Source organism: Scyliorhinus torazame, chromosome 15 (genome assembly GCF_047496885.1).
Source record: "Scyliorhinus torazame isolate Kashiwa2021f chromosome 15, sScyTor2.1, whole genome shotgun sequence".
In the NCBI taxonomy this organism is placed as follows: domain Eukaryota; kingdom Metazoa; phylum Chordata; class Chondrichthyes; order Carcharhiniformes; family Scyliorhinidae; genus Scyliorhinus; species Scyliorhinus torazame.
The window spans coordinates 119,575,103-119,593,486 of NC_092721.1; the positions used below are offsets into that span (position 1 = coordinate 119,575,103).

The 18,384-nt window shown below is 45.8% G+C and overlaps 1 protein-coding gene across 1 annotated transcript in view; it reads left to right on the top strand.

The window, feature by feature from the left end:
* Positions 1–6,891: 6,891 nt before the first annotated feature.
* The window catches only part of LOC140391778 (transmembrane protein 182-like), a 131,244-nt gene continuing 119,751 nt past the window's right edge, over positions 6,892–18,384 (top strand). The window contains exon 1 of the mRNA XM_072476642.1: positions 6,892–7,150. Coding sequence (XP_072332743.1) covers positions 7,007–7,150 — 144 coding nt within the window. The 5' untranslated portion in view covers positions 6,892–7,006. The remainder of the gene's footprint in view (positions 7,151–18,384) is intronic.

The window sequence follows — 18,384 nt, forward strand, 5'->3', positions numbered from 1 at the left end:
GGAATTTTGCCAGTTTCCGGGATGTAACGTAAACATGTAAAAGAGTGAGGTGTTCCCGATTAATGCTAAAGGGCAGGAGAAAAGTTGAGGCAAGTTGCCGCTCTGGGTGGTGGGGGCGAGTTTTCGGTATTTAGGAATCCAGGTAGTGCGAAGTTGAGTGCAGCTGCATAAACTTAACTTGGCTGGTGGAGGGAATGAATGCGGATTTTGCGAGGTGGGATGTGTTACTGCTGCCACTGGTTGGGCACATGCAGACGGTTAAAATTTTAAAAAATAAATAAATTTAGAGTACCCAATTCATTTTTTCCAATTAAGGGGCAATTTAGCGTGGCCAATCCACCTACCCTGCACATCTTTGGGTTGTGGGGGTGAAACCCATGCAGACACAGGGAGAATGTGCAAACTCCACATGGACAGTGACCCAGAGCCGGGACCGAACCTGGGACCTCGGCGCCGTGAGGCAGCAGTGCTAGCCACTGCACCACCGTGCTGCAGCAAACGGGTAAAATGAGGGTGCTGCCCAGGTTCGTGTTCCAGAACCTCCCTGTCTTCGTCCCTATATCCGTTTTTAGGAAGGTAAACGGTATAATTTCAGGGTTTGTGTGGGTGGGGAAGAAAGACCCCATGGGTGAGGAGGGTATATTTGGAGAGGAGGGGGGAAGAGTGGGGGGGCTGGCGTTGTCGAGTTTGATGAATTATTATTGGGCAGCGAGCATCGCAATGGTGAGGAAATGGGCAGCAGAGGAGGGGTCGGTTTGGGGACGGATGAAGGCTGCGTCATGCCGGCGGACATGTTTGAGGGCGCCCCTTCCGTTTTCGCCGGTCCGGTATTTTGTGAGCCCAGTGGTGGTTTCAGCATTGCGGGTGTGGAGCCAGTGCAGGCAATGTTTTGGGTTAGAGGGCATATTGTTATGGGTTTTATTTGTGACAATTATGGGTTTGTGCCGGTGGGGATGGATGCGAGTGCTGGGGTTGGTGGCAGGCGGGGATAGGATGCTTTAGGCACTTTTCTATCGGAGCATGTTTGTAGCTTTGGAGGAGTTGAAGGAAACGTATGAGCTCCCAAAGGGAACGGTTTCAGATATCTGCAGCTGAGGGACTTTGTGAGGAGAGAGGTACCATCCTTCCTGGGGCAGCCACCTCTGGTGTTGCAAGACAAGCTGTTGTCAGAGGATAACATTGGGAAGGGGAGAGTGTCGGACATCTACAGAGATGGTGGCTGAATGGTATTGCCAGTGAACGTGTAATTCAGAGGTCCAATGTAATGCCCTGGGTTCAAATCTGCCCATGGCAGATGGTAAAATTTGAAAAGCCGAATGGTGGCATTGAATTATTGTCACTGGATCAGTACTCTGGATGCTCAGTGGAATTCTTTGCTCACCCATGTTTGATGCTCTACATTTAACCCCTTGTGTGCAGACTTACAAATCCAATGAGTACTATGGTGCTGCAGAATCACTGGGAGAATGGGCAAGCTTGAGCATCCCTTTAGAAAAGGTGACCATGGAACACTAACTGAAGGGTTCACTCAAATCCCTTACTTTATGGTTAAGTAGGCATTGACAAGTGCCTCTAATCGCCCAAGCAAAGTGCAAAGCCTCGGAGTGCAGGTTAGGACAATGCCTGCGTCTGAGATGAGAGTTCAGGATACAGTCGAGTGGCTGCAGCTGTCATCACTCAGTCATATGGTTTGAGGCAATTGCAGGGGGGATGGTGGGGGGGGGGGGATTAGCATTTTGGTCAACTATCATGCACACCAAAAACTGGGCATCCATGTGGTGGGCAGGATTCTGCAGCATGCAGAAAGCGGCCTTGAGAGGCAGCCACAGGCAAAGACTTGATTGTACTGAGGAGACAGTTTTCTCTCCCCAGAGTTCATCTCTTTCATACTGCAGTTAGGAGACCATCAGAAAGATGAAGCCTGGTGATTGCATTGCCCATCTCATTGCTTTTAGGCAGGACAGAAGATGTGGAAGAATGTGATAGCTGCGCTTGGGTTTCCAAAGTTATGAGCAGGATACTCAAGACCAAGGGGTGACAGGCCTTCCTCCACACACAGAGGATGGACCCCAGAGAACCATCGTTCATAGGCTCATCAATGGTCCCAGTATCTATAAAATGCGCAGGTGCTACCTGCAAATGAGTGAGAATCAGTGTTGCCAATGAATGCGCATATCAAGGGAACTGGTCACACACATTTGCCACCTCTTGCAGGATTTCGCACCACGGAACTCAGAGGCCATTGCCAGTGAAATGGACCACTGTGTTTAATTTCTGTGGCTATGATTCTTTCTAGCATACTGCTGGGGATCTGCGCAGGATACCGCAAGCCTCCATCCACAAATCTATCCAAGAGGTAATGGGTGGCATTTTTGCCAAGGCGCACAACTTTGTCAACTTCAACAGAGATCAGGCAAGCCAGGAAGCAACAGCACCGGGATTTGCAGCAAATTGAGATTCCCACAGGTGCATGATGCCATCGACTGCATTCACGTGACTCTTACATCTCCCTGGCAACAAGCAGTCCAGTATGGGAACCACAAAGGCTTTCATGCTCTCAATGCTTAGCTGGTCTGTGACCATAACAAATGAATCTTGCATGAGCATCCACGACTCATACATCCTCAGCAAGTCTCAGATCCCGTACAGGCAAAACACAGGCTGCAGGGTTGGCCCCTCAGGGACAAGGGCTACCAACGAAGAACATGGCTGATGACACCGGTATGGCCCTGTTACTATGTCTTGCTGCGATCCCAACATCCACAGCAGAGGCAAAGGCAGCCTGTTGACTGTTACACCCTGTTGGCATGGTGACCTGGTGTCTTCTGGAAAGCTGAGATCTGGGAGGCTCTGTACTGCTTCTGGGGTCCTACTTTACGACAGTACCACCCTCCGTGGCCTGTGGAGCTGGAGCTCATTGGAAGAGGGAATTTGGATGGGTCGGATACTCCTGGAGTCACCTAGGTCAGAGGCAGTTACGAGTCATGGGGCCCTGTTCTCAGCTTTATTTTCGGGCCACCACAGCCTTGATGCCCAATCCTCGCACACATTCTCTCTTTCCCTCACCCTTCGCACAGTCTCTCTCTTACCCCACCCATCGCACATACTCCTTTTCCTCCTCCCCTCACACACATTCCCTCGTCCCCCTTGCATACACTATCTCTCCCCCCACCCATCGCACACACTTTCTCTTCTCCCCCCGCTCATACTAGGTCTCTCTCCCTGCCATCACCGGTGGTGTAGTTAGAAATTTTGAGATGCGGGAGCTCTAAGAAAATGTGTTGGTTATATAATTTCTCAATCATCTATTACAGTGATGGGCAACCTAGGCTAATGACTGGGCCAAATGAGTTGCCCTCCTTCATCTCAGTGGGCAACAAATTGAAATTGAGCATGTTCACTAACAATGACCCTTGAATAAGATTGAGTACATTTAATACACACTGAATATTTCATGAAAAGTTAAAGAAAATGCTTAATCATTTATATATTAATAGAACTGTCACCAACTTCAAGTGGTAATAACTTATTTACACTTGATTCGACACAGAGGGACCGCACCGCTTTCATAGTCAATGTCTTTCAAGTCTCCTCAGCTAAGTGAGTTGTTTAATTATCCACCACCATTCATGGCTGGACGTAGCAGGAATGCTGAACTTACATCTGGTGTGTCTTTTGTGGAATCAATTTTAAGGGATTTATATTTGTATTGGTAAATATTAGAAATAAGGTGTAAGTTGAAGTGGGTTTAATTTGATGATTTTGTGGAAGGGTAAAACCGATAGTTAGATTCATGCTGGACAAAGATGTTTATATGTGTGGGGGTTGGTTTCGTTCCAAATATATTTCTATTGTACTTAGAGAGGGTTTTGGCATGAAGAATAAATAAACTTGCAGTGGTTATTGAGCAACAGGGGTCACTTTTCAGAGGGAAGGGATTTCCTTTGTTCTTAGTTTTAGCTGGATACATTGCAGTTGGGGACAGGACACCGGGGAGTGACCATCTCTCAATTCTGCCAGGAGAAGCTGGACAGGACAAGGGAGCAGCAAAGAAGCAAGCTTCCAAGGAACCAGTTACAGTCCAGATAACCACGGAATTGGGACAGAAAGAATGCCCTAAGATGACTGAACTTGAGAGAACAAAGACCAAGGTATTATTCAGACGAATTCAAGGAAGTGTTTTGAGTTAAAGAGAATTACACTAACCAGATTTAAAGTGGGAAAGCAGACTTCAGAAGTAAATCAAAAGTTTGATGCCATCTTAATAGAGTCTGGGAATCGAGAGTTAAAGCAACTGTTTGTACAGAAGTCAAGACAAAGAAAGCTTGAAGGGGAGCTGTAAAACCTGGATATTGGATTTACTGTTAAAAATGGAGTACAATCTTGGCCCAGCCTATCCCTCCCTCTACCATTACTCCACGTCAGGGGAACCATCCTGTTTCAATGAAGAATGCAGGAGTGCATGCCAGGAGCAACATCAGGCATACCTAAAAACGAGTTGACAACCTGATGAAGCTACAACACAAGTCTACCTGTCTGCCAAACAGCATAAGCAGCAAGTAATTGTCAGAGCTAAGTGATTCCACAAAAGACACACCAGATGTAAGTTCAGCATTCCTGCTACGTCCAGCCATGAATGGTGGTGGATAATTAAACAACTCACTTAGCTGAGGAGACTTGAAAGATATCATGGAGGTAGAGAAGCTTTTAGGTTTTAGTTTTAGCTGAATTTGTGAGCAGTTGGAGACAGGACCTTGGGGAGTGAACATCTACCAGAAGAAAGACTAGACAGGGAGGGAGCTACAAAGAAGCAGCCTTCCTAAGGAACAAGATGCAGTCCAGATAACAAGGGAATTGGGACTGAAAGAACATTTAAGACATCTGAAGTTAAGAGAACAGAGATCAAGGTATTGTTAGAAGAATTCAAGGAAGAGTAAATAAAGTGCTCCAAGTTAGAGTCAATTGAAATAACAGATTTAAAGTTATTTTAATATCATCTAGGAATTAAGAGTTAATGCAATTGTGAGCAGTGTGCACTGCAGTCAAGACAAATAAGTCCTAAAGGGGTTGGTGTAAAATCCTGGCTGTTACAAATGGAGCGGAAACTTTGTTTAAAGTGTAATTTGGAAAACCTGGTCTGGATTTCAGAATACAAACCACTAAATGAAAGCATAGTTATGAGAGAAGATTGTAAAATATGGTTTTGGGAGTGGAGTTTGGAAACTCTTATGTGTCAATCATCCAGGGAGATTCCGAGGGGACATCCACAAACATTCACTTGGGTTCAGAATGGAGAATGTATTTGCCCACTGTGATCTTGTGTGCTCAAAAGGGACTTTGTGTTAATGGAACCATTGAAATATACAATGTACTTTGTAATCTGTGTTAATCTTAAAACCTGTATGCAATTATTAAGGGGAAGTAAAGTAGTATTGTATAATCATCCATCTTCTCATGTTAATAAAAAAAATATATATTGTTAAAACTATTTGGTGGCCCTGTTGGGAAACCCACAGGTATGGGTGCACTGCCAGCAAAGCAGAGGATCCCGCCAATGAAGAATCCCGCAGATGGTCTTTTGAGCCATTCTGGGATCTTCCCGTCCAGTTACAGCATCAACTGGGATTGTAACAAGTGATTAATTCTCGTAGAGAGAACGAAGAGAAGCAGTATAAACATACAATTCTAGGGGGGGAGGGCGGGGGGAGTGCAGGAAAAAATAGACCTGGGGCAAATAAGCACAAATGCTTGATTCTGGCAGGGCAACTTGAGAAAGTAGTTACAGAAACTTACAGGATCCGGGGCTTTATAAGACAAAGAGCACCAAAGTATGGGCATTTTGATTACCTTAGTAAAACACTAGGCTGGTCTCAACTGGACAATTGTGTCTAATTATCACAGATCCCTACAGTGTAGGAGACCATTCAAGTCTACATTGACCCTCCAAAAGAGCACCCTATCTAGGCCCACTCCCCTACCCTATCCCCACAAATCTGTCTAATGTGCACATCTTTAGACACTAAGGCGCAGTTTAGCATGGTCAATCCACCTAACCTGCATATCTTTAACTGTGGGGGGAAACCGGAGTACCCAGAGGAAACCCACATAGACACAGGGAGAAAGTGCAAACTCCATACAAAAGGTCAACCAAGGCCAGAATTGAACCCAGGTCACCGGTGCTGTGAAGCAGCAATGCTAACCACTGTGCCACCATGCTGCCCTTTCTGGCCCCTGCACTTTAGGTAGGATTTGAAAGCTTCAGATGGATGAGGGATTTCCATCACCTAGATAGATTGGAGAAGATGGCCTCATTCTCCTTAATGAGAAGGTTGAAAACTGATTTGATGGATAGGTTCAAAATAGGAGAAGGGGATGGTGGGTGTGACGAGCTAAATTTCTCCTTCAGTGAGACTGGACATCGAATAACTTCCTTCTGTACTAAAGCAATCCTAATGAGAGTTCTGCAAGTGGACTGGGTAATGTTCCATACAAGCCTCGTCCCATCTTCATAGAAATTACAGAATACCCTTCGATTCCTTTCCTGCTTCATGTACTTATCTAGTTTCCCTTTCAATGATTATTTACAATTCACCTCAACCACTTTGCGTGACAGTCAGTCTCCGAATAACGAAGTTTCTGATGAATAATTCGTGACTATCTTAAATTTAGACAATGAGGTAACAGTGTCTCTTGGAATCTGACAAAATTCTGTCCATGTACCGATTTATTTTGGGACATGAAACTGGACAGACATATAGCGCTTTATCTTGAATGAGAAATACTTGGAACAGTATTTGAATTAAATTGAAGGAAAAGGAGAAGTTTGCTGGAATTCCCCAAGAGTTGCACCGGTTTTGGCTGCGTGCTGCGCATTCTCACTGAGCTGATTTCGTGCTGGGAGAGCACAGGGGAGTTGGAGAGTTCAGTTCAAGGACACCGGCACACCCGTGCAGCCAGCTGCTGGACCGACTGAGGAGGGAGGGACACTCCGCACAGCGGGAACACCATGCAGCAGCTCACAGTGACTTTAAATTTTGCCAGGCTCAGCGCTGGCATCGGCCTGATTCTCTTCTTCTTAACTTCGTGCACCAATTACTGGCTGCACGCGATTACCTACCCGAGGGTGAATGGCACCGAGATGGGCACAGTGGTGAGTGTCACTGCCTAACCGGGGACCCTGAGTGTCCAACGACTGCGACCATGCCCCCTCCCTCCCCACCCCACCCAAGGTTTTCCTGGACCCCTTCCACGCGGGAATTCTTGTCCTCCCTCCGGGTTTTCCAGGATCCCCCCCCCTCCCCCTCCTATTTTCCAGGACCACCCCCGGTTTTTCCGGACTCCCTCCCCAGCGCTCCCCCCTCTCTCCGTGGGGATGGAGGCAACATGACTGCACGCTGTTTACCCAGTCTGCGTTCCAGATAGTACGAAGTCTTACAACACCAGGTTAAAGTCCAACAGGTTTGTTTCGATGTCACTAGCTTTCGAAACAAACCTGTTGGACTTTAACCTGGTGTTGTAAGACTTCGTACTGTGCTCACCCCAGTCCAACGCCGGCATCTCCACATCATGGCGTTCCAGATAAACACAGTCTCCTGCAAATCCAACTTTCAAACTTGGAATGAAATCTTCCTCGAGCGTTTGAACGAGTTGTCCAGGCTTTTTAAAGTTTCTATCAGTTCCCTGTAAAAAGAGCACTTTCGTACTTGTTTTCGCGATCGGATTGGTTTGATGTGGTTTTTCAGAGTTTAATGTTGCTGTAAGATCCCGCACGGGACCTGTGGGTGGGAATACTTGTTTTCCCCGCGCTCCTTGCCGAGTCCAAGCTCCCCCGCTGGGGTGGGGTAACTCAGTTACCCAGCATATATAAGGTTAGTCAGTAAGTTACCAACCAAGCAGGAACCAGGTACGGATCTACCGGGCAGTGTATATATACCGTTTGTAAATTTCATTTCATTCTTACTTTTACCCCAGGTGTCCTTATTAAAGTTACTCTCTGAGGCTGGCTGACTGCTGCAATTTGTGTGGTGGGACATGTACCACATTGAACAGGCTGCCTAACCTACTGTGGTTTCCACACCTCATCCTCAGGGGATTGGGGTAGCCGACATTCCCCTCCCAGATCCATGCAGTTTCTTGAAGAGAGATCTGGAAACAATCTGATTTCACTGCCCAACTTACTCCTGCCAATACAATTCCCACTTTGACAGGAAATAAAGTCTGTAACTTGGTTAAATGTGCTAGTCTGCACAGTTACAACCTCCATTGTTTTTGTCAATTCAACGAAAGAATTTTGCAAGTGGGAGTTGCAGAAGGCAAAGGACCTGCTGAGATCAGTTTACTTACTTTTTCTTCCTTTACCACTTAGTGGTGTTGTGTTATGTACTCTGGGATAACACAGGCTGCAACTGGATGCAGCTTTTACCAAAAGTTACTCCAGACCTTGAAGTTAGTTCAATCTGATTTATTGAACCAGTAGCACAGTTAGCACAGTTCTCTATGAGTTCGACTCTCTGCTAACCTAAGTGTGGTTACTCTGGCTGAACCAGACTAGCTCTTAGCCACGGGCTGGAGGTGTGATACTGTAGATACACCCTGACTCACTCTGTAGATGTTTATCAGTGGAAAGAGGCGGAGTCTGAGTGCCTCATGCCTTTTATAGTGAGATACTACCCCTGAGTGTCCTGCCTGCTCATTGGTCATGTCCTGTTCTCTGTGTTCATTAGCTGCTTGTCTCTGCCTGTCTGTATATCGTTATCTGCATGTCTACATATCATGACATCTCCCTTTTTTATGTTTTGTTGGCATATGGGAACGTGCTTACATGTGGTGGCATATATTAACATATTTACAAGCGGTGGCATATGTGAACGTATTTACATGTGTAGACAGCTGTCTAATGTGAGAAAACAGAACATAGCAAACAAAACAAATGTTCATAAGTCCAGTCTCTGGGGCTTGCGCCTGATCCTTGTCGACCACCGGAGAGGTGGTGGTGAGACGACGGCGCCTTGACAGGCGGGATGGAAGCCTGACTGGTGGCCTCGTAGTTCGAGGCATCAGGAGGTGTGGAAACAACGGACTGAAACGGAGAAGAAAGCGGTTACGGGCAGGCAACTTTGCGCAGTGCCCGTCTGTTTCATCGCACAACAGAACCATCAGCCATACATACAACATATGAGTGGGGCGCAGCCTGTCGAACAACGACAGCTGGAGCAGACCAGCCACCATCCGGTATCTTGATCCTGACAGTGTCTGCCGGGGATAAGATGGGCAAATCGGTGGCATGAGCATCATAACCCTGCTTTTGCTGGTTTCGGAGCTGCTGCACCTTCTGCAGCACCGGGAGGTGATCCAGATTGGGCAAATGTATGGCTGGAAGTGTCGTCCGCAGGTCCCTGTTCATCAGGAGTTGAGCCGGCGACATGCCAGTGGACAGTGGGGTCGCCCTGTAGGCAAGCAGCGCGAGGTAGATGTCAGAAGCAGAATCCACGGCCTTGCAGATGAGCTGTTTCACAATGTGCACCCCTTTTTCAACCTTCCCATTGGACTGCGGATAGTGTGGGCTAGAAGTGACATGTTTGAAATGGTATGACTAGGCAAACATAGACCACTCATGGCTGTTGAAGCATAGGCCATTGTCACTTATGACAGTGAGTGGGATACCATGCCTGGAGAACGTCTCCTTACAGGCCTTGATGACGGTCCGAGATGTGAGGTCTGACAGCTTCACGACTTCAGGGTAATTGGAGAAATAGTCAATAATCAACACGTAGTCACAACCATTCGAACGAAAGAGGTCGATGCCAACCTTGGACCACGGGGAGGTCTCAATTTCATGCTGCTGGAGCGTCTCCTTGCTCTGCGCTGGCTGGAAGCGTTGACAGGTCGCACATGTTCGAGATATCCTGGCTAATACCGGGCCAGTAGACAGCCTGCCTGGCTCTGCGTCTGCACTTCTCGACGCCCAGGTGTCCCTCATGGATTTGGCAGAGCACCAAGCTCTGGAGACTGAGTGGAATGACAATCCGGTCCAGGTTGAGGAGGATACCATCAATCACCATCAGGTCGTCCTTTACATTGTAAAATTAAGGGCACTGCCCTTTCTGCGAGCCATTGGCGAGGTGGCGCAAGACACGCTGCAAGAGGGGGTCTTTGGCTGTCTCCTCGCAGATACGAACAACCACCTCATCAGACGCTGGGCGGGTGCTAGCACACAGCTGCACCTGTGATTCAATCTGCCGGATGATTTCCAGTGGTTCGCTAGGCAATGTGATGGAGCAGGACAATGCATCAGTGATGATGAGCTCCTTGCCAGGCGTGTACACTAAGTCAAAGTCGTACCTTCTGAGTTTGAGGAGGATGCGCTGCAACCGAGGCGTCATGTCGCTCAGGTCCTTGTGGATAAAGTGGACCAGAGGCCTATGATCCGTCTCAACAGTGAATGTCGGCAGGCCGTAGACATAGACATGAAATTTGAGAATGCCAGTGAGAAGACCCAGGCATTCATTCTCTATTTGCGCATACCTTGTTTCGGTGGGCGTCATGCCCCTCGATGCGTAGGCTACCGGTGCCCAGGATGAAGTGTCATCGCGTTGAAGCAGCACCGCACCGATGCCATCCTGGCTTGCATCTGTCGAGATCTTTATCTCCCTGTCTGTGTAGAAAATGCCATGACGGGTGCGGTGGTGAGCTTGGCTTTCAGCTCCAACCACTCTGCCTGATGTGCGGCCTTCCACGCAAAGGTGTCTGGATCCGTGGAACACATACAGGCCACCAACACTTAAAATAGTGCAACACTATTTTATTAAGTCAGAAACTGTTGAACATACTTTCACTGTGGGTTAACACGATGTTAGATTAAACTAAAGACCTATGCCTATCCTAACCAGTCTATGCGCTCAGCACATGGAGAAGATCTGAGCTGTAAGCTGTAAGCTCTGTCCTTCTGAGAGGCTGCAGCCTGAATGAGGGGGAACTCTGATGCCCCCTGTCTTTATAGTGAGTGTGCTCTAACTGGTGATTGGCTGCAGTGTTGTGTGTGTTGATTGGTCTTGCTCTGTGTCCATCAGTGTATGTGTCTGCACCATGATATACTGGTGTATATTCTGACAATACCTGTCTTTAAAAGGCAATTATTCGACTTGTGTACTTAGCCAATATACTGGCACCAAATGAAGTAAGATACAATATCAATCTAAAAAAGAGACTTCCACGAATGGGAAAAAAGTGGAAATTCAGCCGTCTGGAAGAGCTGTAAAAAGTGACAAAGGGACACAAAAATAACACTAAGAGCTGAAACATTTGCATGACAAAAAGACTTGCAAGGGTATTAAGGCCCATAATACTTTGCATAAATATGACAACAGGAAGAGCATGATTGGGGATATGTGGTACCAATAAAGACAGATGCAGACTACATTACAATGAAATGGCATACTTGCTAAATGAATACATGGCATTTTCCTTCACTGTAGAGGAAGACAAAATATATTATTGGTACAAGGTCAACAAAAAATAAATCACTGGGTGAACCTTTTCGAAATTAATCTGATTAAAAATTGTAATGTTGAAAATAACTAGACTTATGGGGCGGAATTCTCCGTCCCTCCCGGCCGGAATTGCCGGAAATAGCAGGACTTAAAATATTACCAGGACCTTTCCACGCCAGATTATTAAATAAAGGATGTTGTGGAATTGCAAAACTATATAGGTTCAGGAATTTGATTGGAATACTATCTAAGAAGGATGGGCAAGAGAAGCCAGGGATGGAATTTAATGGTTCTGGGGGTGGGCCTATCCCATTGGCTGGCGAGTTGATGGCAATCCCATCACAGCTATTTCTGGGAGCCTCATTGGGATTAAATTCCAGTCAGGTGGTCTTCTAGCATTGGATTCTTCGCTCTTGTGGGGTCCTCCTGCATGGTGGATCACAGCACAGTCCTCATCTTCACACCGATGATACCCTGCATTTTGTCATGAGACACTATCACTGTGCTAAATGGGATTGACTCAGAAAAAAATCTAGAAGCTCAGAACTGGGCAACAATAAGATGCTGTGGGCCATCATCTGGAGCAGAATTGTATTCAGCTAAATTCTGAAATCTCATGGCCCAGCACATCCCCCACCCTACCATTATCATAAAGCCAGGGGATGAGTCTTAATTTAAAGAGGAGTTTGGAATTCATGCCAGGGGCAGAACCAGGCATAACTAAAAATGGGGTGCCAACCTGGTGACGCTACAGTGCAGGACTATGTACATTTTAAACAACAGAATAGACAGAGCTACACAATTCCTCCACCAACGGACCAGATAAAAGCTCTGCAGTCCTACCACATCCAGCAGTGAATGGTGCTGAACAATTTAATGGCTCCAAAACCGCCCCTCCTCAATGATGGGGATGTCCAGCACATCAGTGCAAAAGACAAGGCTGAAGCATTTGCAGCCACCTTCAGCCAAAAATGCTGAGTGTATAATCCACCTTGGCCTCCTCCTGATGGCTCCATTATCATAAATGCATACATTTACATTTCATGAGAAGAGGCTGCTAATTGATTGGCAAGAGGATTCTGATTGGTGGAGGCATTGCCAAGGAAAATGCACCAGGGAATAGTTAACTGCTGAGCTTTTATTTCAATTCAAACTAGGCAGGTTGACTGTGATTGATCAAAGCATTTTTCCATGGGAAATGAACCAGGGAATGCTGTCCCCAAGCATTTATTTTGTTGAAAAAGGCACAATGTGTGGACATATTCTTTCTCTTTGCAAAGAACAGGACCATGTGTGTGAATATGTGTAGCTTCTAGAATGTGTAAGTGAGCCACACTATACGCCTGACTGATTATCTTTAATTGGCATTCAGTGTAATCCTTAGTACAATAAGGATAGTTTAGTAAGTGTTTTTTTGGTGTACTAAACTGGCACCCGTCTAGCTTCCTCAATTTCTTTCTTGTTATCACCTTTCTCAACGTCCTCCAAATATGCCAAATAGACTTTCATTTGTAAAGCACCTCTCACCATCTCAGGGGATCCCAAAGTGCTTTACAGCTAATGAAGTTCATTTGAGAAGTCACTGGTTAGAGAGGGATGCCTAATGGAAAGGAATTTGGGAATTTGGCAGTGGATATGTGATTCAAGAGATGAGACAAGTAAATGCCATGCTACTGTTGATTCCCAAATTTCTTTCTCTGTCAGTCTGGCCTCAATAAAAGTTAAGATGGATTCGCACGTAAAAAGAAGTGATTTATTTAGCTTGCAAGCTTGATTCATTTCATAGAAATATAAAAGACATCCAGTTTCCTATATCCCAGAAAGCGAATGAACAAAGAAACAAAGGGATCTCTGCAAATCAATTCAAATGGTATCAAGTTTCACATACTCGACGCCCATAGGTCAGCCTATATCCCTCCTGACCTGTTTGATCTATTCTGATTGGCTCACTTCCAATCCCTTTCTCTGGCCCCTATCAATGCAGCATCACTCTCATAGACACACCTCTTCCTGCTTTTTCCATGCGGTCTCAAATCCCTTTCTCCCTAACTGCCAGAATCAAAGTGGCTTATTTCTACATTACATTAACTAGTATCTCTAAAGTAACTATTTTATATCACATTCGTCATTCCCTCCTTTTATCATTCCATGATAACCGAATTATCCAATCCATAGCTACGGTTCCTCATCTAAAAGATCCGTCGCTGCATTTCCAATTCCTGTCTTAGCCCCCCTTCATCTGCCTCACCCTCATGGATTTTAACAGTTAAATTTTTTTCGGTGATTGGGGCGGTGATCTGATCCAGTACACCCCGCATTCTACCCATCACACATTTAAGGATGGCCAGGCCCACAAAGATGCAGCCGATAGCTACCACTAGATACATGGCCATATTTATCAACCAGTCCTTCCATCCTCCAAATCCCCAGTTACCACAAGAGCCAGGATCCTGCATCCCGTCCAAGTGATCCCGTATGCGATCCATAAATTTAGTAATGTTAGCGGTCAAGTCCTGAACACCCATGATACACTTGCCCTGTACTATGGCGCATACCCCACCCTCACGGGCCAGAAGATAGTCAAGAGCATACCGGTTCTGCATTGCAAACAACCGTAGCTGAGACAACTCCTTGGTTATTGCCCCGAGGGCTCCCAAGGTTTACTACCCGGGTTTTCCTCAGTTTGGCCTTTAACTAACTTAAGTGTATCTCCCGGTAACCTACGTTCTAGCTGTACTTCCCTTCTCATACGCCCCGTCCTCTCTCTAGTCCCTTTCTCTTTCTCATAGCCTCTTCCTACACTCTTCTGACAGCCTGATTTTACCTTTATTGTACCACTCTTAACACATCCAAAATCAAATTTACATGTATTCCAAAAACAAGGCAATGTCCATATAATGTTCCCTTCCTATCGCCGGGACCGGTGCAACTGCTTCATGACTCCTGCATTCTCCTTAACTTTGATGACCTTCCATGAGTCGATACCATGTCCTCGTATATGGGGGCAGCGAAGAACATCACCTTTGCATAGGTGATGTATCCTTGTAGATTGGTTGGGGCTACACAGATACATAATATTCCCCTTTTCCATGTCCATCGCCAATAACACGCCAAGCGAAGTGAGGCCAAATATCAGACAGACGATGCGTAGCCACTCCATCATGCTCCACACCTGTAAAATAGCACTGGAGAAGGGAGGCAGGTTAGTATCCGACCTTTTACAGTAGTGGAGATGGACTCAATTTACAGTGATGTAGGTGGACCCAAGCACTTGGGTAAGGAGAACTTGGAAGGGCCCGTCCCATCGCGGCTCCGACCCCTTCCTAGTCCAATTTTTGACCATGACATAACTACCGGGCTGGACTGAAAGTGAGCTAGGTACTGGGGCAATGGCTGGTGAGCCGCGCGGACTTGGCCATGGAGTTCCTTGAGCACTTGCGTAAGGGCTAGAACATAGGCGGTCATTTCTTCAGTCATCTAATGAAACTGAACCAGTCTGGGAACCTGCAGGCTCCAGGGAGTTCTAAGAGGCCTGCCATAAAGAATCTCGGCGGGAGAGAGCCGGGCCGGTCCCGCAGGTGTAACCCGCAGCTGGAAGAGGACAACAGGGAGCAACTTAAGCCATGTCAGTCCCGTGTCTGCTCTTAATTTAGCCAATTTAGTTTTGAGGGTCTGATTGTGTCTCTCAACCACCCCGGCCGCCTGCGGTCTGTAAGCACAATGTAACTGCTGGCGTATGCCCAACTGGGAGCAAAACTCCTTGTTAATTTGTCCAATAAAATGAGGCCCATTATCAGAACTTAACTGAGCTGGTATACCGTACCGGGGAATGATTTCCCTCATCAAGACTTTAACCACAGTAGCAGCTTTATTATCGATAGTCGGATACGCCTCGACCCATCTGCTGAACACATCCACAATGACCAAAACATATTTGTAACATTGACACCTTTCCAACTCAATGTAATCCATTTGGAGCGTCTCAAAGGGACCACTGGGCAACGGGGTTTGCCCCTTCCCACAAGGGATACCTTTTCCGGTGTTATATTGCTGACAAATCAAACACAGATTACTGATACTTTGGGCCAACCCCTGCATTTTAGGGTGCCACCAAGTGTCCAGCAACAAATCACTCGTCCCTCGAGCCCCACAATGAGTTGCAAAGTGTACACATTCAATGACACATAAAGCCAGCACATCAGACATACAAGTCTGATGTGCAGGCGTGGTCCATAAAGAGGAAACAGAATCATATGTACAACCTAACCGTTTCCACATTTGTTTATCACTCTCAGGAGCGTCCTCCTGTAACCTTATGACGTCTTGGATGGTTGGCATTGACTTGTCAGAAGCAGACATATTTATAGTAGATCGTTTAGTCTGACTTAACATCTTAGGCACCATCACTTGCTGAATTTGCGCGGCTGTCCGCGCTGCACAATCTGCTCGTTCATTACCAACGTCAACTGGGGTTGTACCATTCGTGTGGGCAGCGCATTTAATAACGGAAATCTGCGCGGGCATAAGGAGGGCCTGCAGTAGGTCATTAACTAAACCCCGGTGGGATATTTGACCACACATAATCATGTCAGGTTGTTCTGACGAAATGTCACTCAAATCGCCCCTTATTGTGGTAGTTTCCTGAATCAAGGCTAAACAGTCGTGGCCAGGTGCGTCTTCATGGACAGGGGGACCACTAAGAAAACAGGCTGGATTGATAGTGGTACAGTATTTAAATGTCAGACGTGGATTGTTCAAAAGGTATATCTCATACCTATTCTGACGAGCTGCGGTAAGATGCTGAGTCTGCAGTTGCCTCAGTAGTGCGATGACCGAGTGGGAGCTATACACCGTAATATCCTGTTGGAGGGTGAGAGCATGTAACGGCTATGCGATGGCATTGATTGAACGTAAATCCTGTACTAATCGGTACTGGTCTGGTTTGGCTGGTTTAGGCACAGCAAGTATGGGGGTGTTACATTCTGATTGGCAAGGGACCAAAATACCCTGTTTCAACAGCTCTTGAATTAATTTATCTATTGATGGAGCAGCTTGAGATTTCAGGGGGTATTGTCGAATGGAAGGTAGCTTTACATGATCCTTAATCATCACCTTAATAGGTGTAACATTTGTCTTTCCCACTTGTGATGGGTATTCCGCCCAGACCTGTGGATTGACATATTCCAACACATCATGTCCCCTGTGATGCTGCAGTCGAGTGTTAATCGTTTCAGGGACCTCAAAATATTTTATGGTAGTGCCGTCCGGCATGACTTGAAGTGCGTAGTCTGTTGGATCCGAATGATCCACTGCCCTCCTGACCATTTGCCCCATATCCCTGGCATGGTACTGGTCATGGACCTGACGTGTAATATGAGGGCTTACCGAAGCTGACTGTGGCCATAAATGTGGTGATATTGTAACAAAATCGGCTGTACCTTCTTTTCCCGTGACTGTGGCTGTAACCTTGACTGGCCATTCGGTCTCAAGTAATGGCCGGTATTTGTCCTCCAACTCCCTGTTTCGTCCAGTTCCGTCATAGGCCAGGGTAACGTGATGCAGTGACTGTTCAACGTCTAACGTCCACCACTGGGGGGGTGATAGAAATATAGCACTGTTGTCTCATCCTCCTCTTCGCTGATCCACCCACCCGAAGTCACTATATTGGAGCTCTTGCTGGTAAACTACCATTTCTGCCGCTTGTTGGGGTCGCAGATCATCCTTTTTCATTACATACTCAGTCTTAGCCTTTGTAACTGAGCCTCCTTCTTGGCCTACACCCTCCTTCCAGTAAAATCTGACTGCCCTTGCCATCTGGGAAGGGTCGTTCTCTGTCCAATTCATGTTATTACATTTCACAGCAGTAGCCACAGAAGGTGGTAGGCAATGCATTAACATAGCACAGTGTTGAGGGGAATTCTGACCATTTTGATACAGCAAATCGCCTGACTGCCCCCGGTAGATTTCATTAAAACGCTCCAGAAATTCCTCTGGCTCTTCAATCTTCCTAGGTTTTAGGTCTAAGATAACAGAAAGATTTATGGGCCTTTGAAATGTGCTATTCAACGCATTCAAGATCTGTGTCCTTCTTTTCTCTATTTGCTCTCTTTTTTTTTAAACTTAAAAATGTTTGAAAATTCAAATTGAATTACTGCAACTTGCAAGCTTAGCTCTGATCTCAACTCAGAACTAAATTTACAATTTGCTTAACACAAACTTGTATAACATTTACAACTTAATTATTTCTTTATCTTAACAATTTTTCTTTTAACAAGTTTTTTTTTCTTTTACATACACATAAGTATTAGCAAAATCAACTATCATCTCCAGATTGACACTTTTTAAAATGGTGTCCATGATCTTCTTTAAGTTTCTATTAATCTCCAGATAAAATGAGATAAACCTTATTTCAAGTAAGTAAAACTTAAGATTCTGGCAATTTCAATCAATTGCTTTCGAAAATAATAACTTTTATCAAAGAGATGGAGAAACCCACTGGTTTCCTTTAATTAATTCAAAACATAACTTTGCTGGTGTTCACTGACTCAAAGGAAAGGTATCCGATTACACTACGGCTGCTGCTGTTATCTCAAAGCCTGAGTGAGAAGCACTGTCTGTTTTCAACTTCGCCTGCTGCTGTTAACCCTTTGAGAGACTTCTGCTTCAACCAATATGCAGCATTCCTCACAATCTCAACTAGACCTCGGAACTGCGTTTTCCGCCAATACAGTCCAAGGAGACAATTTTAGCTTAATCAACTATATATTTAAAACACTCACACACAGAGTTGAACCATCTTCAGATTTAAAAACAGTTATACTGGACTGAACCTTCATTAATGAAGTCACATCAGCCCCTGAACCCATATAATAGACTGAACCTTCATTAATGAAGT